The sequence below is a fragment of the Triplophysa dalaica genome, chromosome 3, assembly GCF_015846415.1.
Source record: "Triplophysa dalaica isolate WHDGS20190420 chromosome 3, ASM1584641v1, whole genome shotgun sequence".
In the NCBI taxonomy this organism is placed as follows: Eukaryota; Metazoa; Chordata; class Actinopteri; order Cypriniformes; family Nemacheilidae; genus Triplophysa; species Triplophysa dalaica.
The window spans coordinates 13106086-13131549 of NC_079544.1; the positions used below are offsets into that span (position 1 = coordinate 13106086).

General features: G+C 39.3%; 1 protein-coding gene across 1 annotated transcript; it reads left to right on the forward strand.

Annotated features, from left to right (window-relative positions):
* The first annotated feature begins 2391 nt into the window (after positions 1-2391).
* nyap2b (neuronal tyrosine-phosphorylated phosphoinositide-3-kinase adaptor 2b) lies at positions 2392-20044 on the forward strand. Its single transcript, XM_056740801.1, has 7 exons — positions 2392-3422; positions 4848-5057; positions 8665-8950; positions 12658-13743; positions 16912-17943; positions 18040-18128; positions 18213-20044. The coding sequence occupies exons 2-7, from the start codon at positions 4875-4877 to the stop codon at positions 18441-18443; spliced, it is 2907 nt and encodes a 968-aa protein (XP_056596779.1). The 5' UTR covers positions 2392-3422; positions 4848-4874; the 3' UTR covers positions 18444-20044.
* Positions 20045-25464: the final 5420 nt, after the last annotated feature.

Sequence of the window (25464 nt, forward strand, 5' to 3'; positions counted from 1 at the left end):
CTGACAGATATGAGTCAGAATTGTTGATTACAAGTAACAAAGAATTACAATACTTTACAGTAGACACTTTCTTGTACACATTTACACAGTAAATTTCTGTACAAGCGTTTAACCATAGTATAACGAATGACACATAATTTACATATAACTAGCAGCAAATGTACTGGTCCTTAGCGGGTCAAACCAGCATCAAAACAGACCTAACCCAGCATTTGCATTTCTGCGTTCTTTCTGCAGTAGGTTTACGTTCACATTTAGTTATGTAGCAGACGCTTTTATCCAAAGCGACTTACAAAGAGTTCAGCGAGCAATAATACGATAGATACTAATACAAAGTTTACTAGGATCAATAAAAGCTAGACCACTACCTGTTGAGAGAAAGTGTCATGAGACTATTCATATTTAGTTTAACATTCAAAATATTTGCAGGTTGCTGTCCGGGTAAAAAGATGACGTGCATGGTGGTTAGTAGAAAAACAGTGGAAGTAAAAATAGAAAATAATACATCAGCAGGTGGCGCTAAAGCACGTAGTTTTTAATTCAACTTCACAGTGCCAGATCATGTTTTAGTAAAAAGCGCACAAGACAAGAGCATATGGGTAGAGACATTTCCATCATATTATTTTCAAAATATCACTATTTTGCAGGTACTACATTAACTCATGTGAATATCTCCTCAGGTAAAAGGTAGATTTATCATGTGAACAGTTCAAGCTTTCAATTAAAATCTACCTTTGTTCTGTTTATATATATATATATATATATATATATTATTTTAAGTTATGCCAGAGGGATTTTATTCTACTTACTTTTTTACCCTAGAAGTACAACAACATTAGTCTTCCCTCTCACATGAGAACAATAAAATGTATGTTGAGGCAAAGATGGGTATACAATTTATGGTGTGAATATGTGTGGTGAAGGGCGGGTGTCTCAGTCATTAAGTATTTATGGGCACATGCCACAAGACGGGCATCTCCTAGTGAGGTCATAGTAGTCAGAATAATAGACCATGACTTCATGCTTACATTTTGTCATTTATTTTTTATCCTCACAATAACTCTGCATCCCATCCAGCACAGGTTACCAGTCATTGGCGGTTAGTGTGGCAAACTGAAAACAAGGTTTAAAAATTAGAAGACTTGCCTGTAGACCAGACAAAATCAAGTTGATCTAATTTGTCTGCAGGATGAGACTGCAGCCAATTTGTTCTTGTTATTATTCTTTATTGACTTACAGGAAGCTAAATTCTTGATTCAATCAGCTGCTTAATTGAAGGAATGTGGCGCCCAGACCCCAATTTTCACCCCCGTATCACGTCTTTTACCAGATATCACACTCTTGTCTATATGTGGAAGCCCTCTGTGGAGGGAGGTGTAAGTTCAAATCTACATGTGCTTACATAGTGTGACTCGATTTTTCTATTGGCACCAAGAGATCATTAAAAGGTTTAAACATGTGCTTGACACAGGAACCCTTTTCTAGGTGTTTCAAAGCATCGTGAACATTTATAAATAGCATTAAAGATGTTGTAGTCCCCATTCATGCAAGCCCTTATAAAATGATTTTACAGTTCTGATCAAAGTGAAAATGTGGCAGATGGGTGTCCCTACTTTAGTTGGTGAGGCACGGATGTGGAAATACGTTGCAGTGAAATTTTAATGAGTGCCTTTCATCTATAAAATGGCCTTTTCTCATGCACTGACCTGCTGCTTCCTAGCCTCTTCGGACCTGGAGTAAAAACCAATCCAGCCCTCAAAACCTCCCTTTCATACCTCAAAGACCTCAACCAGTCTCAAATCTGGTTAACTGCAACTATTATGGCATTATTAACACTGCAGACAGAGCTGTCTTCCCTTTCTCCCATATTAATCAAACAAGAGCCCCCAGCTTGTTATTGATTGTGCATCAATGACTCTAAACTGTTCCTTTGACCTCAACACAAAACCAGTGTTGGGAGTTCATGCCGGCCTTCGTGTGGACCTTTGATTGGATGAACTACAAGCTTTTCTGTTTGCCAAGCAAAGCACGTGGAAAATACTAAGATGCTAACATTATTTACAGCCCTCGAAGCGCCACCTCTGAGAAGAGAGGCTGTAAACTGTGTAATGGGACTGTGAGGATACCTATCATATTGCATTCCTGTTCTAGTGACATAGTTTTTCTATCACTGATTTGGATGCTGGTTCAGACTCAGAGGGATTGGGGAATGCAGGGAGGGGGAAAGTGAGGGGAGGGGTGGGTGCTTTTAAGCAAAACAACAGATCACTGCCCCTCATCCCTTTGTGTCGACAGTAATAATCCATTTGAACCAGCCCGTGTGGTCCTCATTGCATTAATCAAATTAAACAAATGTCAAAAACAACAACCCCTTATTATTTCGTTATTAATTTCACCTAAAATAAAAACCTCACTTTTGGATTTATGTTTTTAATAAAAGTTTTTTGATACATAAACATACTTCCAAAGGAAATAACTAAATACATATTTTAACTTTTTTTAATAAATTCATAAATTTTTTTTTTTTTTTTTTAATAGAAGCATGTTGGCTCTGTTGCTGTGTTGTTTACTGGTTGAGGAAACTAGGAGTGGTGTTGCAAAGGCAAGGGGTTGAGTATAATGAGGTCACACCCTGGCAGTCATGATCACCCTCCCCGCCCACTGTGCCGTGACTGACACATGTTTTCCTACCACTTTCACTATAGCCCACCAACAATAGCCGTAGTGCTGCGAAGGAGCTGTCCATGGTACTGAGAGCGGGAACGGTGATATCAAGTGTATGCGAGGTTGAGAGAGAGCCAATAGCAGGAGGAGGGTGGGGGTGTGTTCTTTGTGTTTTGAAGCCTGAGTTAATCTGCTGTGGCATCCACTCAGAGAGCAGCCCTTCATCCGAGAACCAGCACAGCCTTTCCTCAAGTACATTCTTCACAAAAACAAGGAAGACTTCACTTTAGAAGCTCTTTTGATTCATCCTGGAAGACTCTTGTGAACGTATATTTTCTTTTGCGCTATAGCCTGACTTTGAAAAGTGCATGTGGATGGGAATGAGGAAGGATGCATTTCTCTGGTTATGATTGTAATGTTGACAGGCTTTAGTAGGTGTAGCGTGTACAGATGAGGAGGAGAGGATCTTTTTCGGACGGGAGTTACGTGCTGCACAGACCCAGTGTGCTCAAGGTTGTTTGGCTACAAGAAGCTGCAGGCTGTCACTGTCACGGCTGCATCTTCCTGCCCTCCTGCACCTGGATCCCAGGATTTAGAGTTTGCAGACTAGAGAGTGACTTCACAATGGCCTGAATTTTCCCTGCAGGACTACAGATGGAACCTCAGGATATAAGTCAGGTTTTGTCTCAGGCTTCGAGAGTCTAAATGGATTTACCTGAACTGGTTCACACCACAACCTGCAGGGACCTAGTTCCTCGGTAAGTACAAAACACTCAGCTCTTGTCCTTCTCACCTTGGAACATAATCAGCTTCAGTTTATCCTCATAATAATACCTCATATCACCATTTTTTTGAACCAGATAAATCCCTTTTGATTAGATATACCACAGCACTCTCATTCACACAGTGACTTGATCTTACAGCCTGTTTTTTCGTTTTATGTGGTTTATTGGGGTTGAGCTCTAGATCTCTTTAGACATTACCTAAATACACATAGCACCCCTATCCTGCTTTAGTTTTGGAAATAGGGTCGCCTCTCCTCAGAGTGCCAACTGTTGCAAGTTATGTTAAGTGAAGAACTGAGATGGAGTATGATGGAGTCAGAGAGTGTTTAAAAAGAAGAATGTGTAGGAATTTGTCTCGTCATATTTCAGATTGAAGTGGAAGGAAGATTTGTGATGCTTAAAGACAGGCTAACCCACTCAGCCATCAACAGCGTTGAATTTTGAGTAAATAAATACTAATAGCTTTCGCTCAAACAGTTAACTTTGTACTTCCCTTTGCGTAAAACCTCATGAGCTAATGAGTAGTTTAGTTAAGGATGTTTAAATGCAATATAAAGAATGCATACATTACATGAACTCGCACAAACAAAACACTTGCGGATCAGTTTGAGATGCTCTGATGCAAGACGTTAAATGCATACTGGGCAATGATGCTGTTTGTGTTGGCAGTGCGGTGCCCATCTGACTGCTCTAAGCCCCCGGCCCCCAACCCCCCCTCCTCACACACATGCACACCCACTGCCCCTTACATAAACAAGCCAGCCCATATTCTTGGATCACTCTGATAACACTGACCTACATAACACACAGTTCTATCTCCTGCTCCTATAGACTTCTGCAGATGTAGAGTGCAGCACACTGCACAGCCACATGCTTTGCATTGCTGAAACACTGTAATTCCACACACGCACATATATTCTGCACATAAATATGGTTACTCAAGCTTAAAGAACACAGTCTGTGAAAACATGTTGTTGATCCACTAACCAGTGTGCTTCTATCACACACTTCATAATCCAGGCTGGGAAGTGCACTGGCCTGTTTTCTGTGAGAACTGGGTGCTAAACAATACCATAAAACAATATCTTTGTACGTCTGATTCTTAGCGCTCATCTATCTGTGCATTTGCTGACGATGAGAATCTCATTGACCTAGAATACTTGCGTGCTTTCAAAAGAACATATTGAATGAATCTTTCCATATAAATGCAACAATCCTAGACATATAGTTATTTGGGAATTCTTGCATTTTACTAATAGAACAGAAGACAAGCCTTATGTGTTGATTTGTTACAGAGATTTCCTGTCTGGATTTAACACTTAATTTCACATAATTATGACATATTAATAATAAATATTAAAATAAATGAATGAAGTTTAATGGTTTTATGTCTTTCAGAACTCCCTGCTGGAATGCCTGTAAGCAATGATTAGCTCCAAAGAGGACGGTTCTTTGAAGTTTTTCCAGTATGTTGAAGACTGTGGACTAAGAGCATTTAAGGGATTGGTCACACCAAACCTCGGCCACATGTGGTATGAAAAAAACAGGATTAACTTTCAGGAGAAAAACGACAAGAAGAGAAAGCAGGAAGACAGCATTAAAAGGCAAGTGGTTTCTTATGCACACATACGATAACGTACATGTTTATACATTCATGCATGTTGACATCACTCCCGAGACCGCACGATACATGTGAGCATTCAATTACTCACACTATCATTGGCACATACTTCTGCTACTGTACATCTATGCATATGAGGGCTACATAAGGAAACAAACACTTATATGGTTCCCTACAGTGCTGCCACACACTGTTTGTCCCTTTGGCGATGACATAGTGCCATGCTGTAGATGGCAGGGGGATGACCATGTCCTTTTTAACACGTGGAGGTTGATTAATTTTTCAATTTTGTGACACATTTTGGTCTCTTGCTCTAAACGTTCGTCCCAGGGAGGTATTATAAAAGCGCGTTAGATACAGAATGGGATTTCAAGACAGGAAAAAGGAGAGCATATGTGGATAATGTTTCGCTAGATTTTAGAAGATTGTGGTAATTATATTTATATCAATTTCACACTCTTCCACTAAGACGCATTACACATAGTCTAGCTTTTCAGTTTAATGCAATTTTAGTCATACAAAAGTGATTGTAGTCATGAGCCAAGGCTTCAAATGGGTTTTGACACTTCAAATCAGTGGAGTTGCTAACATCATCACGACTGTAATTGTGTCAGTGGGCAATTTACTACTCAGTGCTGCCCAGACCAGTTGGCATAGATTGTATTGATCACATTTGGCATCATCTTCTAAGTGCAATAATAGGCAAATGCTCTCAGAGTGATCATTTATACTTTGACTCAGGCTGCAACTAACTAAACCATTTATTGCAGCTCTGGCATGACGTAATTTTTGTGCTTATAAGGAATGCTGGCTTATCGCAACACACCCGCTACCGCAGGACATAACATGCATGGCAAAACATTCTTTGCAGTGATCTATGCATTACTCATTTGGAAAGTTTAATTGAATGATTTATGCTTTTAGATCTAACATCTTGGAATCTTATTTGCCTGTGTAAGTGAATTATGATGTTTAGGTGTTTTAATTGTCACTTACCAAAATAATATTTTATTGCTAGCGAATATTTACTTTAATTAGAATTTTTTGGACTGCTGTGGTTTACTTTGATTGTACTCCGTCCGGTCTTCAGATGAACATCAAGTTTATCATAAAAACTCAAGACTGTGACTAGATTGTGATGGAATAGTTGTTGTTGTGTGTGTGAAGTTTCTTTAGACTTTGTCAGTACACACCACGAGTCACATTCTTGTACAGAAGGGTCTTTTATCCCTCTACTCCCGGTCTGCATATCAGCTGTTGTTGATATAAAATATTTATTCTCGGTGGCCGAAGGATGAGTGTTAGAAAAAAAAATTGTTGGATGTTTCATGAGCCATATAAGTGGGTCAGTGAGACGACCCCTTTTTATAGGAACCGATGGAAAGAGAGCGGAAGGAAGAGAGAGAAAGAAATTTGTTAGAAAGAGATTAAGTGTGAAGAGCATGCTGGCAGGAGATGGGTTCTGCCTGGTGACAGCTGGAAGAGCCACTAACCAATCAGATTGCTTTATTGGTGCGAATGAGGTGGATCTTGTCTCATTCTCTGCCATTCGGTTGGTGCTTTCACTGTGTCTCCGGGAGCGCAGAGATTTTTTTCATGCACAGACTCACGTGCTAATTTGCATACAACAACTATGCTGTAAACACAGCAAAACATGGACGGAAGTGAAATGAAATCGCAGCCTTGATGAAAATGTATTTTAAAGGCTTAGGTTATTATGCGTTTATCTTATTTCTATGCAGCATTTCATTTTTTTTTAATGTTATAAATGTGGCTTCTGTATAATAATGTGCTGCCCATGGATTCAGTGCACCATTTAATGACCCAAATTCTATTACTGGACAAGGGGCAATTTTATAAATAATACAACATTCCTGTCATGCACCTGGACCAAATTCTGAACGGGATGCTGCAGTCCTTTTATATTTCATAGTTATGTCTTGCATTTCCAGACATGCAAAAAGTATTTTTATGTAAAGTGATTGATTTGTGCATTACAACACAAAAATAATCGCAAACATAAATTGCCTTTTCAAAGAATCTTTTCCAACACCTCCCATCTGCCATTGATCGGATAAACTGAAAATCCCACCTCAAACTAAGCAAGTGTTGCTGTCAGTTTCCACACTTTCTGTAAAAGTCAAGGAACAAGTCATTTAGTTTTAAATCTAAATAAGAAATCTATCAAATCTAGTTGTATGAAGTTATAAGAACTACAACTAGATTTTTTTAAGTCAGTCAATATCATTTGAATGCCAGGTTGGTGCAACTTGAAAATGTAAGTCATCTTTTGAACTAAAGTTTTACTATGAATATTTTTTTTACATTTTTTTTCAAGCCTCCTATATACTTAAAGTATGTACACTCGGCTGGAATATTTTATCATCAACATTTTTTTGTTTTCTTAAAAATTAAATAGGGAGTTTCCCATTTTTTTCAATAGAAAATAATATTTGTAGGATGATTATAACTCTTCCTTTGCTTCTTTATTTGTAAAAATGGACTCGCATTAAAAGATTGCATGAACACTGACGGCCATGCTATGAAGAAGTATTGCGTCAGTAACTTTTAACAGTAGGAACTTGTCTCATGCACGCGCAGAAGCAGGCACACGCAGCGCAGACAGCTGCTCCAACATCTCCACTCCTATTCCTAATGAGAGCTTAATGTCACGTGTGTGTTTGGACTTTGTGTGTGTGTGTGTGTGTGAGAGAGGAGAAGGGTTGCACGGAGCGGCAGAGATTTTGTTTCTGGTTTCCGTGGGTACCCTGTTGCTAGGCAAAGTTAAGCCCCTGACCAATGAACCCTTCTCTCGAGACTCCTGCTGTTCAGCATCTGTGTGTGGGGGAGTTACCAAGTTAAACAAACACGTGCACGCAGTCAGGTAATAAATGTAAGCAGCTTGAAGTTTGTCAACACTTACATCTTTGACTTAAACAAACTAAAGGGAGAGAGTGAGTGAGTTAGGGACAGAGAGTGAATTATTTGACATTGTATATCAGAATAACTAGTCAGGGAGATACAGTATACATGGGGAATACACCAAGCCTTGTTTTAAGAGTTAGAGACAAAAGTTTAAGCCTATGTTCTCGTGCAGTCTATGTAGAGAATGATGTCATGTTTATTAAATTATTGCGTTCTGCTTTGATTTCATTCAAGAGCACTATCAAAAAGCACAGCAGGATGGGGGAGGTTAAAATTACTCAAAAATCTATTCACGCTATGTCAGGGGGATTTTACTGTGTCATTACGTCTGATGGGGTGTTAAACAGAAATCAATTGATCTAAATAAGCAATTCATACAGATGAGTAGCTTAACTGCATCACCACAAACACACATACCCTTTGAACACATTATACTAATATCATTATTTTTCTATACCCTGCTCTCGCTCAACTTCTAAACTTAGCCTTATAAAATTATTAGATTTAAAGAAAACATGATATGGCAGATGTCTAAGCCTTAAAAAATATACTCGGGGTATTACTTCACAGCGATTGTATCTATATTGCTTTCATTTATAACACAATGCTGCACTTGACTTTAGAATACACAACCAGTGTCATTCCTCTGTGTGGTCTCTTGTCAGGGAGGAGGAGGTGGTCACAGAGGGTAAGCACCTGCGAATGGGCTCCATGAGCATGCCGGCCCCTGCGGAGCACGTGTCCCCTCACCAGCAGCAGCCCCCCTGCAACACGGGTTTTGCGGTTCGCTCCCAGTCCCTCCACTCAGTGGGAGGAGGGGAAGAGGAGGGAAGCCCCACATCCCGCAAGCAGCCCCCACCCAAACCCAGACGGGACCCCAACACCAAGCTCAGCATCTCTTCTGAAGCTGTAGACCTCAGTCCCACCAAAGGCGATGATTTAGAGAGGTTCGATGGTAAGATGCCTTTATTGCTTTTTCTTACGTATACTGTTGCAGACTAGGACTAGTATCTGGTTGCATTGAGTCACTCCTCTTACATGCAAAATCAAGCACACCTGAGTCAACAATGCGGTAAGTGTCATGAATTTGGATAGTCAAATTATGTAAAGGTTTGGTTGGACCGAGCGCAAAATGAATGTTCGATATAGAGCTTTTACACACTACGAAGTTATAGTCAGAAGAATCAATTCACAAGTACCATAGGTTTGCTTGTACTGTAAATGGTGCATAACAGTGACAAAGAAATGCAATAAACATTTATTTAAAAAGTGATCTAAAATATTTATAAAGTTTAGACTACAAAATAAGAATATTTATAAGGCTTTGATGTTAAAATATCAAAGATTAGGGGGAAAAAACAAAAAGACACATTGTGCAAAAGTGCAGGTTGTGAAGAAGTGTCCCCAGTGCAAATGCCTATGAAAGATGTTAGACTCTACGACTCAATAGAAAAGAACAAAATCCAGACAATGGAAAGGAAAAATAAACCGGTGTTAAGCGTATAACTTTCTGGCTAAATTAAAAGTACTGCTTGGTGGAACTGTGGCCTAGCGCTTATGTTCAGACATATTGAACCTTGGCACTAATGCAAGTAAAGCTGTACTGTAGTCTGACTCTGTCTTGAGTGTTTCCTGATCCAGTCATCCTAACTCAAACTCAACCGCATCTTTACCTGTTCTATGTAAAGATGTCAAACAGTCCAAAAATATAATATAATGAGGTGACCTCACACAGCAGAATAAGTCTTCAGAGACTCTGTGACATCACCTCACTCTGGAAAAAACTGTCATTGTTCATTCACCAAGAGGGGGACAGACTCTTATGATTAGCTGTAGGTGATGTGATTGTAAACATGAGAACAGTGTATAGTGGAGGAGTCATGAATTAGGGGTCAAGGTTATTCACTCAACACCCACTCAGTCCTGCCAGTCATCAGTTGCATCAACATTGTTTCAAGGGGCATTCTCATGCAAATCTCAACATGTCCCGGAGTTAACATCTCTGCAGTGATGACCCTCTTTATTGTTTAATAGTAAACAAAGATGTAATATGGCTTTAGGTCTGTTAAATGTCTATGAGTGCATTCGATTTTATCGGCCACTTCAGAAAACATAAGCAACTCTGATCCTATGCTGGTCGAGAAGAACTTCCTGTTTTAGTTTTATAACACTACACAAACGTTTGAACAAAATACAAGCAACAGAAGATGATTGACCTAAACTAATATTGTTAAACGAACATCTTTGAGATTAAATTGTATATGTAAGATTTAGTATAAAATAAAACCGGTGTTCTGTCGAATTGTGCTACCCTGTCGAATTTTACTACCTCCATAAAAAACAGGACTAACTCTGGAAGTGCTTCTGGACCATTGTTTACATTGCAAAGTGGTTTATAAATTTATTGTCATTCAGTATTAAAATGTTGATGTAACTATTTCTACACGCAAGTAAACAAAATCAAAGATGCTGTCATAATATTAATTCAGTATGCGGTACTTGAAGCATGCCGTAAGAGTTGCTTTTCGTCAGAATTTTAAGGTATCACTGTGCTCGCACAGATCTTCCTCAATACCACGGCAACCAGCCCACAGAAACAGAGACCCTCTACTGCTCCACCAATCCAGGCATAGACATCAGCCTCAGCCAATCATCAGCGAGGTGACAGAAAGTTATATTGAAACTACAACCAATAAGAGACGATTTATCGGCCAGCTCAGCAGAGCTTTAGCCAATGAGCTTCAAAGAGTGGGGGATGTCCCTCATTGAGATGAGAGTTGCTTGAGTGAAGTGGGGGGAAGGAGTGTTTTTAGAGGTGTGGGGGGTGGACCAGGCAGCACAGAATTCATTCAGGAGGAGCGATTGACCTAGATTTAATTCCCCTGGAGGAAAGGGGGCGATGGTAAACATATCCGCTTGTAGGGAAGAGGGACACTGCAAGAGGAGGTGCACATTAAGGGCCACTGAAATGGATCTCAAGATGCACCTTTCTCTACTTTAACAGAATTAACACATATAATCAATTTTTGTCTCATTCATGCACAGGAGGATTCTCTGACTCACAGAGAGAGCATGAAAAATGACTTTAATCTGGGTGCAATGCAGTTCTGCCCTTTTCTCGCTTCTTTAAACACCCACAAGCTTTTGCGTTTATTGGGAAAAGGTGTTTTTTCATACGATAAAATATTATCTTTTGACAGCCCTGAAATCAAGGTCGTTTATCATCTTTATTCTCAGAGTACAGTAAAGCAGTTTATTTGCACATGTGATTTTTATCTACACATGCTGTTTTGAGCAAGTGCCTGAATTGTGTTTGCCCCAGTGTGTATTTAAATGTAGATTTTATTGTATGTCATTTAAAATATTGATACATATGGTTCGTGCATCATGTATGGGCTTGGCAATAGAAAGACCATCTGGTATTTGAATAATTAAAATATATTAAATTCTCCTGTGTAGACAAACATCGTCAGGTTATTTAATGTTGTCAAACATAAGCTGAAGATCACTCATTGTGCGAGTAGACTCAAGTTTACGCAGTTTATGCACTTTGAGCAAGATGATTTGAGCCAATACATTTTATTTATATTTTATGGTATTATTGGAAAATTTGTCATGTAGCATTACACCTTATATTTACTTTCCTACGTACAGTCACTAATAAACACCTTTTTGGTATTTTATATTTTGAATTATGCATATTTGCTTAATAGCACTATACATTTAACATTCTGTTTGCAGCCATGCAGTCTTTGTCTATGTGTACAACCATATTGATGTTTCAATATATACTGTAAATCATTTTAGATATACAATGCATATATACAGAATACACTCACATTTTTGTTCATGTGACAACACTGAAGAAATAAAAATTTGCTACAATGTAAAGTAATGAGTGTACAGCTTGTATAACAGTGTCAATTTGCTGTCCCCTCAAAATAACTCAACACACAGCCATTAGTGTCTAAACCGCTGGTAACAAAAGTGAGAACACCCCTAAGTGTAAATGTCCAAATTGGGCCCAATTAGCCATTTCCCTCCCTGGTGTCATGTGATTTGTTAGTGTTACAAGGTCTCAGGTGTGAATTGGGGGCAGGTGTGTTAAATTTGATGTTATCGCTCTTACTCTCTCATACTGGTCACTGGAAGTTCTACATGGCGCCTTATGGTAGGGGGCCACACAAAATAATGACACTTTGGGCCCAATTTGAACATTTTCACTTAGGGTTGTACTCACTTTTGTTGCCAGCGGTTTAGACAATAATGGCTTTGTGTTGAGTTATTTTGAGGGGACAGCAAATGTACACTGTTATACAAGCTGTGCACTCATTACTTTACATTGTAGCAAAGTGTAATTTCTTCAGTTCTGTCACAAGAAAAGATATAATAAGATATTTACTAAAACGTAAGGGGTGTACTCACTTTTGTGAGATACTGTATATTACATTTTGTGTTTTATTTTTGCCTGCACTTCACTTCCTTATATTTACTGTAAAGCTTTATTTTATGATGCAATATTGTTAATATAAGTGCTATAAAGAAAATGAAATTGATTTGAAGAAATGTCAGCTTGTTTTGTGCCTGACCCAAAACAACCCAAACTACTGAAATCCTCATATGCTAATACATGTATATTCTCTAATGTTGATTTCATATCAGGAACACAAGGCTGCAGTGAGGACTGCCGGAAAGTTCCCCCACCAAAACCCAAACGAAATCCCAACACACAACTGAGCACTTCATTCGACGAATCAAACTTTCTCAATCATGGTTCAAGAGGTTCGCCCACCTTGCCATCTTCAAGAAATGGCCAGGCTCCATCTCCTCCTCAGACCCAGGGCCCACATCAAGACATGGATGAACCAGTCTACATTGAGATGTCTGGAAACGCGGCCCCTCGTGAACCTACCCCTCATGTTGAGGATGATGAGCCAGGTGAGGCCGTTTATGAAGAGATGAAGTATCCTGCTCTGGACGAGTACGACTCACGATGGGATCTGTCAAACTACCGCTCTCAATGTCCCACTCCTTGCCCACCTGAAGTTGATATCCACACTCCTCTAAGTCGTTGCAACACACCTAGGGGGATGTCTCTTTGTGACATCCCTGCCCCTTTCCCCAATCTGTTGAGCCACAGACCACCTTTACTGGTTTTCCCTCCAGCCCCAGCTCAGTGCTCGCCGAACTCGGACGAGTCTCCACTCACGCCTCTAGACATGGCCAAGATTCCCACGTTAGATAATTCATCGTACAGCAAGTCTCCAACCTCATCCTCCCTGGAAACGTCTGCCTCTACCTCGCACTCCAGGCGTGCAGAGAGGGAGCTAACAGCTACTCCTACCTTAACTGTGTCAGGGCGATCCTCAGCGCCGCCGCTTTCCTGCGCACACTACAAAAGTTCCTCCTCTTCACATGCCTATCAGCGTAGTCACTCGGCCTGTCCCTCACCTGTTAGCATGGGCCGCAGCCTAACACCTCTTAGCCTCATGCGGTCACCACCTTTTGATGGCCCGTTTCCTGGAGCTGGCATTCCTCGAAGCGCCTCTGCAACGCCTCACGGAAAGGGTTCACCGCCTCAGGATGTCGCTTCAGGGGGACGCCACCACGGCTCTATGCAGAATGTCTCAGTAGTCCGCTCAAGGACGCCTACAAGCCCACTGGATGAGCTAACCAACCTCTTCACCACTGGCAGGAATATGCTGAAGAAGAATACCAGCAGCAGAAAAAGCAAGGAGTCGGGAGAGAGTATGTCTTTCTGTCTTTCTGTCTTTCTGTCTTTCTGTCTTTCTGTCTTTCTGTCTGTTTGTCTGTCTGTCAGTCATGGCACAATGGTCTAATCTGAATACTGCAATAGATCATGTGATTTAATCTAAAGAGATGCAAATGACCTGCTGGTGATGCATTAAAACAGCAGCATGTGTCTTTAAATAAAGAAAAAACCTCTGAACCGATGACAAGAATGCTCTGAAAGTGGCCCTCGAAAAAAGAAATATTTAGATTATGAAAACCCTATGGATATAGAAATATGGATTGTTTCCAACGAAGCAAATAGGTGTCTGGTTCATGTGGCGGCAGTTAATGTAGTATCTGTTATTCAGTCAATAGTTCCCATTACAATAGAAGTGGATTAATTTAATAGTGTATGTTGGACCACACAAATCTATCATCTGCACCTGCTAAAGGATAGTCTTACACAGACCATTATTTACAGTTTATCTATATTTTATACCATGGTCTGTTTGAATACTCGAACCTGATTGGCTGGAAGGTGTGCATTGTTGCGTTTAATGCACTAGTTCCAGTCAGTTTGATCAACATTTGAAATTAAATCAATAACAGCTTTATCTTGTATTTAACTTGGCAAATGACCATGGTATAGATGGGATAATCCACGGCTAGCCGTGCATTAAATGATAAAATCCTTTAGAGTCACCATGAAATGGAAGTTGCAATTTACTTTATTTGCCCCTCCTTTTTGATAGTTTTTTTTGTAAGTTAGGCCTGGAGGGGAGCAGAGGCGTTGAGAGAGAGAATTGTGCCAACGTAAGTTCAAAATGTGTCACGTTATTCATGGAGCCTTCAGATTTGCCAAAGTAATTGAGTTTAACCGTTTTGTAATGTATTCTGCCGATCTCCGGTTCTGGCGATAGCACTTTTAGCATAGCTTAGCATAGATCATTGAAACTAATCTAAGCTGTGCTAAAAGTGCTATTGCCAGACCCGGAGATCGGCAGAATACATTTCAAAACGGTAAAACTTAACTTATTAACTCTTGGGGAGTATGAAAATGAGCGAATTTCCAAAAAAAGTGGAGTGTTCATTTAAGATCATTGAAAATGTGATCACCACTCATCTGAAAGAGGACTAGATAAAGTAGCACACATTCAGAGTTGATCATTCACCCTGGTAACAGAAGAGGTGGGGGAAGGGATCTCCCTGAAGAATCTCCCTCAGAGGAGCTGAAGACCAATCCTGATGCGGGTCATGGCATCCCCATTGCAGTGAATGTGTGAAGCTCTCTCAGTGCTCAGAGGAACAGTAGTACTGCCTGTACAGACACGCACTGTCCTTCACCAAAAAGCAAACCTAATTAAGCCTTTGACAAGGAGCTCTCTAAGCTCATATATGGTGTTAATTAGCATCTTAGTTTGTTGCTTTCTCCTTGAATCCTAAGGCGAACATTGCTGGTCACCATGGAACTGTATGTTGTGTCAGGCTTATTAACTAGCTTGACCAGGAAGACTTGATGGTCAACCAGCTTTACCATAAGATTTACCAATGCTGATTGACCCGCAAAACCAGTGTGAACCAATATGAATATTTACGCTGGTCTGAACTGGTCTTTTCAGTAGAAAAATGCAGAGAGACTCATTTTCCTGGTGCCACCCGTTTGGCATGTGGCTTATAGGTTTTCCGTGGTAGTCATGAAACGTGTACATGTTTTTGTGGGGATGGTTGATTGTACACATTTTCATATGATCTATTAGAGGCACACACCTGTGCTGCACCTGTATGTTATCTCATGCAGTTTGTGGCTGTGGTGTTACATGGATATCATCTTTCCTCACTGTAGATGGCAAACACAGTTTGTGACCTATTTACGAACCCACTGACCGATTGTGTTGTGAGTCAGGGGGCATGTCTACCCCAAATTAACAATACTACCATGCAGAACACAACATCTTTTTTCTAGTCACTGAAGATAAGAATTTAGTCACCTTCCTGTCATAACAGCAGTTCTTTTCTTCATTTGTATTTGTACTTCAAATAATTTTATACATAAATCCCTTCGGCTAATGTTATAGGGACTCAAATTTATTTCAGAAAATAAAAAAATAGGTTTGTGAGAGAAAATTATTGCAGGGTATACACAGATATTATGGAGCTAAAAGTAATACTTTTTTAACGTAGACGTACGCTTGTGTACACGTAAAAAAATAGGTATACCACAGGCTTAAGCAGGTCTTGCGCTTCCTATTTTCACTACTCTTTGCAATAATTTAATGTGCTTGCGAAAATACTAGACAAAATGTGCTTTCTGGCATAACTTTGTGTGTTTTTGTTCATTCAAGCATGAAAGAGAACAAAATACTGGTGCGATGTCTGATAGATTCCGACGCAGCCTTTAACCCGTGAATGTATACACCAGACTGGACCTCTGTTGCCTTGCGATGAGCCGTGTTCCACAGCCAGAAGCTGTCAATCTATACTGGACGAGTCAATAAAACCATTTCAAATCACACCTAAATAGTTTAAAGGCCTTTAAATGAATAAGAGCGTGATAATATAATGTAACACTAGACAATGATGACAGAAGAAATCAGATGTTACGTTAATGCCGTTAAATATATTTTTTATGCGTTAATCTTAAAACATTAATCGCATGTGTTAATGTAGACAGGCCTAATATATATATAGCATGAATATATATACATACATAAACAACTCCTCTGCATATCTGTCACTACATGATTTTCTGTGCCAAGCCTCTTGAAACTGCCTAAAGGCATTGTATAGTCCGGCCGACCGCGTCCTCCCGCAACCCGCATGACATCATTTCCGTACTGAGGAGGGTCCGCGATCAACAGCACACATCGTCTGCATGCAGCCCCTTTTTTGAGACCGAGCAGACGGATAGCGTACAACAGCATCGAATAGTCAATTATTAGTGTTGAAATTGTCTATATGAGCTTATGTTCGATTGAGTGTGGTCAAGAAGCTGTGCGGACACTTTAGGCGGTGATGCCACAGAAGACACTTCAAAGTCAAAACAACATCAACAAGCCATGAATCCCTAAGTAGCTAAGAGACACCTTGTGGACAAATTATATTACTGCAATCTGGACCAAATTTCAGTTCAGCATTGCTTAGTGATGAAAGTCACTGAAATATCTTTAATGTATTCTCTTCTAGGTGAATCCAAGGGAAAGAGCCACAGCTCTGAGTCCAAACGTGAGCACAAAGAGCGGAGCCATCACAGCAAAGAGTCCAAACGAGACAAGGACCGCAGCAGCAGTGGGAAATCACATCGGCGAGACAGCAAAGACAAAGAACCGAATGGGATTGAAGCCTTTTCTCAACGTGACAGCAAGGACTGTGGCTGTGGAAATATTGAGCAGTCAACTAGAAGAGACATCAAGGACAGGGGATGTAATGGTCCAGAGCTGCCTCCTAGACCAGAAAGCAAAGACCGAGGCTGTAGCACAGAAGCGCTGCCTCGGCGAGATAGCAAAGACAGAGGCTGTAATACTGCGGAGCCGTTGCTTAGACGGGACAGTAAGGACAGAGGCTGCAACACTGTAGAGCCGTTGCACAGATGGGACAGTAAGGACAGAGGCTGTACCACTGCAGAGCCCAAGCACAGACGGGACAGTAAGGACAGAGGATGCAAAACTGCTGAACCGTTGCACAGACGGGACAGTAAGGACAGAGGCTGTAACACTGTAGAGACGTTGCAGAGACGGGACAGTAAAGACAGAGGATGCAACACTGCTGAACTGTTGCACAGACGGGAGAGTAAAGACAGAAATAATATTCCAGAAGTCTTGCCTAGGAAAGAGAGCAAAGAACTGCTACGAAATGGTTTAGATACCAGATGGGACAGCAGAGAGAAAGTTTGCTACCTGATAGATCTGCCTCCCAGACATGAATGTAAGGATGTGGGAAGAACTGGGCTCGAAAGTCGTCGGGACAGTAAGGATAGCAGCAGGCACGGTGCGGAATCCATTCAGGACAAGGAGAAGAGCCACGGTGCAGAGATCAGGGGGAAGGAAAGGATCACCAATGGCAGTGATTTAATGAGCAGGCGGGACTGCAAAGATAGACATAGCACTGAGTCACCCAAAGCACACAACAGGGACACAAGGTCAGGATCTTCGGTGACGGCGTCTTCCAGCCGGTCTGGACGGTCTTCCATTAGTTCAATGATGGGGAACTCAAATTCTGGTAAGAACAGAATTAAATCAGAAATGTTCATTATTTATAGAAATGTATGCCAGTTTAATGGGATTGAAATTAAATCTGCTACATATGTTCTTGCAGACTTCAAGACAGTTCCCAAGCAAGGCCGGTCGTTCTCCACACCATCTCCAATAAGCACACCTCAAAGACGACCCTCCGATCTCCAACAGGTATTGTGCTCATCACTGAACGAGACAATTTTTATTTATCAAGCTGTAAATTGACACAAAGCTGATTCATCTTCTGTCCTATAGATGCACCCAATGCCGTGGCTGTACGACGACAGCACCATGCTGGAGCAGATTGAGAGGAAACAGCGACTCTGTCGAGAGATCAGATCCCATCAGCGGCTTCCTGATCGTAGCCCATGCAAGAAAGAAAGCCCGCCTAATGTGCCCAGCTGGAAAACAAACAACGGGGCGAAGAAGCACGGGCCGCCCCCTTACCCCGCTCAGAACACAGTCTTCTGGGACACGGCCATTTGACCTTCTGGTCTTGTGAGCACTTTATTGGGTCACGCTCTGCCCTATATTATCACACAGGGTTGTAGCAGCCAATCAGAGCGTGCTCCCGCCAGAGGATGTGCAAGACTGGGTTACCATAGCAATATTTCCTTGAGGTTTTCTTATCGTTGTGGATATTTAATATTTTTATACTCCACGTGATGACCTAGTATCCATAGATATTTTCGAAATTACATGGAATATCTTTGCAAAGTTTATGTAGAGTTAGCCTAATGCAGTTGTTTTTTTTCTATCTTTATTTGATTTTGAATTAAGTTTCTCGCAAAACACAATCAGTACCTTCGCATCAATAGCTTTTACTTGCCTTTCTATTTTAAGACCTCTAGAGACGATGCTTCGGTGGTTTTGTGCCACACTGAATGAAATCTATTGTAACACTGGATGTTATGGTGAAGGGATTAGGGCTAGCTTACTTCTTGCTGCCTTTCCACGCTTTATTCAATCATTTATTTGAATGTTTATTTATATAGGAAGGAAACAAATCAACGATTTAGCAACTGTTTTAATCACGCTGTCATCTGTTTGGCCTTTAGTAAGTCATTTAAGTAGCAGGTTGCAAAGAATGACAAATTAGGGTCAGGTCATTGCACAGGCTATAAGGGTAACAGTTTTCCTGTGTGAAATGGGACCGTGTTTGATCTGTGTGTGTATAATGTATGGCATTTCAATCTGTAATAATGGGGTGTAGACCATCTCCTCTTTGGGTCTGTGGCAATAGACGGCCAATGAGAATCCTTTGATGTGCACAATGAGGATGGTCACCCGGAGATTAATGACAATCTGGAATATCAAAGCTGTATTTTTTGCAACTCAGCGTTATTTAAGATTCGTATACATATACTGATAATTGTAAAATGAAGAGTTGTTTTTTTGTGCAGTGGTCTTGTATAGAATGACTGTGCCATTATTTATCATACGTTAATTGAGGAGATTGGTTGGCGACTGCCACAAATGCTTGTTATTATTAGCGACACAAACCAATGAGCAATAGCTCTCTGCTATTGTACGTTTGTATAACCCACGGCTGCGAGGCCAGGTAACAGGGATTATAGCTGCATAAACAAAGAGGCTGTACACAAGAGAGCTGCGATTTTGCCATCCTCTGCCACATATTGCTTAGCCGGATACCTGCCACTCTCCCTCTACCTCTTAGATCAGTTCAAGTGGTCATTCATTTGCACAACCAATGCAACATTTGCATTGCCAAAGTACTTGGTTCCTAGTAGTATCCCCAACCCTCATTCCTCCCTTTGACCTCCATGTTTGAAATCGATACCGGTACAACATGTGTTGCCTTGGAGACCGATACTCACTGTAATTGGGTCACACTGAGTGAGAGGTCACAGAGACATATTGTACATCAGTTGCTAGGTTGGGATTTGGAGAAGAAATCAAACTTATGAATTACTTAAGTGTTTTGGGCAAAAGTGCCCAAGGAGAAAGTCCATAACCTGGGGTACATAGTGTCAAAAACATGGAGGTTCAGAGTTGCTCAACCGTTTGTATGTGTGCAAGCCTACACTGTATGCAGGTAAACAATAAAGATGATTGTTTGAAATTCACTCTCTTGTGCCCAGAGGGTCCAGTTCAGAAATGTAATAATGTACAATCTCTTTGTAGGCTATGTAAAATGTGCACTGTGAGAGGTAAAAAGCCTATGTCTTTTGTCTTATTGCACTGAGTGTTCTCTAATCTGTACAGTAACATTCGAACAAAGTATGCTGATTGTCACAAGAGAATTTTGAAGATAAATAAATATGAATCTCAAATTTCAAAAGATACAGTATGCAGAGTTTCATATTGTGGGCTGGCAAACCTTTATCAAAATGACTTATAACACTAATATCTTACAGTGTAACAATAATTAATTCATTCACTATTAATTATATTCAATTAAATCAATAATTAACTTAACTTTTTTAAAGTCTCTTAAAAGTGTGAACTTTACGTAAACTTATCATTTTGATATGCAAGTCACTATATCAATAGTGTGCCAGGCATATCTGAGCAGCTGAACAATGAGATGTCTGAAAGAGATTTTAGACAACCATACAAACTCTTGTTAAGCATGCAATAAAAATGGGAACTGTTTTAGCTGTATAACAGAAGGTTCCTCAATACTAAACACTGTAAACACAGATAAGATAAAGATACTTAAAAAATTGGAGTAACTGATTAAATTACATAAAGTTTAGAATTGCCGGGTTTAATTAGAACTTTGTTCCGATACAGTTAAAGCTCTTATTAAGTCAATTAATGTGACTGAAATTGAAATTTACCTTTCTCATGACATTAAGTTAACGTTACACAAAGATAAATACACAAAGCACAAGCACCACTCTTCTGCATGACGATAACCACAATTTTAATGTAATAAAAGGTTTATTATGTGATACCAACCGGCTGACTGTACATTATTCCCTACAAATAGTTCTTCTGCTGTTCTACTGAAACCTCATAACTCCATATTTCGTGTGTTTTTGCCATAAATCATTATTTTAAATCATCCTTAATGTCTGTCACAGCATGGGCTTTGCTAATATTTAACCAATATTTGTAAACACAGTATTTATTCAATTACAAAGTAAAAAAAGGACATCAACAATATGTAAAAAAATGCTTAAACCTATTTTTCTAAACTAAGCTGGAAACAGTTACCACACACACAATTACACACCAAAAAAGAAATTGAATCTGCTGTACAAAATGTTTTCAGACAACAATGATGCTGTCAAAAGTTGTATTTGTAGCAAACAAAAACGGGAACTGTTTTGCTGCGTAGTCAAAAATGTCACAATGTCTCCATTTTACACCTGGAAAAAAATGTCAACGCAACACAAGGGGCCTCTCACCACTATGAAGCCCACTGAATTGCAGAGTCAAATACAGCTTCATTAAGTTGCATTCTTCATTACATAATCTCATTTTGCATCTTAAAGGAATTCCTAAAGCTAGAATGATTATTAAAATGCCAAAACAAGGTGTATTTACATCTGAAACAAAGTTTATATATGTTTTTCTCTGGTCTTTCTGTAAGTCTGTCTACTTCATCACTTCTTTGACTGCTGTATTTTTTATTTTGTTCATACAAAAGCAGAAATGATATTGTATGTATTCTACTTGTTTTATAATTAAACATACATTGATTCACTAAGACCATTTAAAGGGATAGTTCACCCAAAAATGTAAATTCTCTCAGTATTCACTCACCCTCTTGTCATTTTAAACCTTTATTACTTTCTTTCTTACTCAGAACACAAAAAACACAATAAGGACATTTATATAACCTTTACAAACATTCCTTAAAAAAACGATATTTTGGAGAATGCTGGCAACCAAACAGCACTGGTCCCCATTGACTTTAATGGACATACCAAAACCAATGCAAGTCAAAGGGGACCAACTGCGTTCTGTTACTAACATTCTTTTTTTAAGGAATGTTTGTAAAGGCTACATAAATGTCCTCATGTAACTAAGGCATAGTCCTGGTTTAAACTAATTAATTTCTGGGAAACCATAGTGTTGTGTTAAAGGGAACTGTTTTTGCTGTTTTATAAAAGTAATGTCACAAATTCCTAAAGATGAAACCGCAGTATAAAACTGCAAGCCCAAATTGCAAAAGGAATAATAGTAAGTCTTAAAGCTATTAAAAATATTAATTATATTAATTATTTATATTTGTATATTTGTATTTTTGTCTGAGAGAAATAGCTTTTATGTTTTTCCATAAACCACATATTTTTATACAATATAAGGATGAACTAATAACTTTTATTTGATAGTCAGGATGAATTTTGAAGCTTTCTATTACTTTCTGGACAAACAGCAAAGTGGATGCCATAGATCCTGCAGTCTTGGCAAGCATCATACGTGATATCAGAACTGTGTATGTTTTCCATCTGCTTTGTAACTAACAATAAATTGACTCAGTGTTTTAATATTGATGATTATATTTGTGATGATATATGTCGTAAGATGTTTTATAATGGAAACCCTTAAACTCTCTTCATGCCTTTTAGATTTTGGAACCCATCTTCATTTAATTGTCTCTATAGCTATGAAACATCATGATGCTAAAAGCACTGCCACTGTGGCATTTTTTTCAATGTAAAATCACAATCATAATTTTTCTTGCAGGACCAACAGGAATAATCAGTATTCTTCGCAGTTGTTTTACCACGAGAAGAGTGCAACCATCAGGGGAGACACACCTGGGTCGCCTTTGTGTTTCAAGACCTTTTCCATTATTAACTTACTTACATGACCAGGGCAGATGCCATTGCTTCGGCGTATCCATGTGTCTGGGGGAAATATCCCTGTGTTTCATTGTCCATTTGGAGGGAATGTTTGTGTTGATTGTATGACTGATCCAAACCCAGAGACCAACCAATGTCTGCAAGGAATACCACTTTAGTAACATACATCATTACTTCAAGGATCAGTTGAAGATCTGGGGCTTCTTGCTATTAAATCTCAAAATAATATGCACTCTCATTGTACCTGCAATGTCAGGGAGTTCTATTTTGCCTTTTGTTTTATCACTTCATCGAACTGAGATATCAACAATAAAATAGCAGCATATTATGTCTCAAGATTTATTGGGTGCAAACTTTGTCTGAAATGTCATTACATGTGCTTTTCAATCACATGTCAAAAAAGAACAAACCAAAGATTTGAACTCTCTCACCCTTATCATCACCAATAATATGATTTAAACTTTAAAAAGCTATAAATAATGTAATGTAGGTTTTATTCTGCAGGTAACATGCATGTATTTGGCTTCTCAACTATATAACAGGAAGAGTCAATTAAACTTATTACAGCTTTTAAACCCACAACATGCCTACCCAATACTCACCAAACTTGAAAGAGCTGCTACCAGTTGCAGTAGACCCTAATCTAAATATTATTAACTCTTCACTAACTCTACAGTAGGTCATGTTCCACAACCTTTAATGCTGGGTGTTATTAAGCCTCTTATTAAGAAACCATATATAGACACTAGTGAATTAGGAAACTATAGTCTGATTTCAAATATTTTGTATTTGTCTTAAATACTAGTAGAAGTTGTTTCAGCGCTCTTTTTTTTTTTTTACAAAAACCGACATGCATGAAAAATAACAGTCGGCTTTAGGCCACATCATACGGAAACCGTGCTTGTTAAAATGACAAGCAACCAATAGGATCAGACCAGGGCTGCATCTCACCCCTAGTCTCAAAATGATCAAAAGCTGGCAAAGTGTGTTCAAGACATAAGACATTGGATAACATTTTCTTCTTTAAACCCCTTGGCATTCCTAAGGTCACATTGTTATTTGTTCCACGGCAGGGCAGTGACACTAAATGGTTAAATTCTATAAGATAAACAGTACTTTTCAGACCAAAGACTTGTAAACAGAATATAACAGTACACAACCTGCAGAAGGATGCACTGTTACCTCATAAAAGACCTTGCCATTCCATTAGACATCTCAAAAGTCACAAAAACAGACTTATTGCAAATAAATAAACTCCAATTGAAACTAGAATATGTATACGACATGACAAACCGACATATATTTCATCCAGACTACAATATAAACAAGCAGTAAATAAAAAAATAACATGTTTCACAAATGCTTAAATTGATGGGTCTTTATGATATGCAGGGCAGGTAATGAGGTATAAAGGAAAAATGTTCCTTGACACGTTTCCTGGCAATATTCTATAAGCTATGGTGGTCATTCCAGCAGGTATTGACAGAGAGGTCACTCCATCAACAGATCCAGGTAACCAGAGCTAACAAGCAGTTTTTGAAGGTCCCTTCATGTGAATGCATTGGGTGCGTTTCAACAAACAAATATGAATCCCTCAGCAGCTAAGAGACACCTGGTGGACAAATTCAGTCACTGAAGTAGAAAACAAGCATGTCACCTACAATTTAGCATTTGTAAGAGATTAAGTTCACTGAAATAATAATTTATTCGCATCCAATGAAACATCTGCAATGCCAAAGTGCTTACATCCTAGTTATATCCCTCATTCCTTCCTTTGACCTCCATGTTTGAAATTGATGCCTGTTGAAATGCGTTTGTTTTTGATGGTCAATCAGAATATCTAACTGTGATGTTATGCAAACAACATATGTGCCAGAAGCTGTGCATTTTGTAAAAACCATGGCAAGTGCCATGAAAACCATGACACTTGGTACTGAAAAAAGCAGGCAGGATCAGAGACCGGGTGCTACCCTCATTGAAAGATTCCAGAATCTGCACACACAAACAGAAACATTGTTACTTGCCGAATGAACACATCACATGCCTAAAACTATACCATCAAGCAGGACAAATACTGATGATCGAGCTCTCGTACATCACAGCTACACATGTAGAACATCTATAAATGTTGAATGATTTTAATAGCATTTATCGCTCAAAGACCAATGATTTGTGTGACAATAGAAACGTCCATTAATCCTTTTCTAGACAAGTCTGAGCAGCTGAACAAGGGGGTCAGAAATTTTACACAATCTTTCAAACTCTTGTTGAACTTGCACTGAAATGGGGACTGTTTTTGCTGCGTAACAGACTGTTTCCAAAGTATTTGATAAAGTAGGTAAACACAACACAAAATGAGCTATATCTGTCGCATCTAAATTGAAAAAGTTCTGTTTTTTTGTTCTGTTTTTTCTACTAATGTGTAGAAATGTCCCCTGTCAGTTTAAATGCGACTCCATCCAGATGGGCAAATGGACATAATACATAAATAAGAGTATTGTGGGAGTGTCCTTCTGATATATTTTTTTAATATAGTGTGAATAATATATTGATATATGCTATATGAATAATGTTCTTAACTCCGTTATGTTCTTAAACTGTACAGTGAGGGAAAGAATTATTTGATCCCATGCTGATTTTGTAAGTTTGCCTGCTTACAAAGAAATGAAGGGTCTATAATTTTTATGTTAGGTTTATTTGAACTGATAGAAACCGAATATCAAGCA

Bases quoted from the DNA above. Each gene is read 5' to 3' on its own strand.
- nyap2b (XM_056740801.1), top strand. From the start codon at position 4,875: ATGATTAGCTCCAAAGAGGACGGTTCTTTGAAGTTTTTCCAGTATGTT. The intron at 8,951-12,657 runs GTAAGATGCCTT...ATTTCATATCAG, and splicing joins TGATTTAGAGAGGTTCGATG to GAACACAAGGCTGCAGTGAG. The intron at 17,944-18,039 runs GTAAGAACAGAA...ATGTTCTTGCAG, and splicing joins GATGGGGAACTCAAATTCTG to ACTTCAAGACAGTTCCCAAG.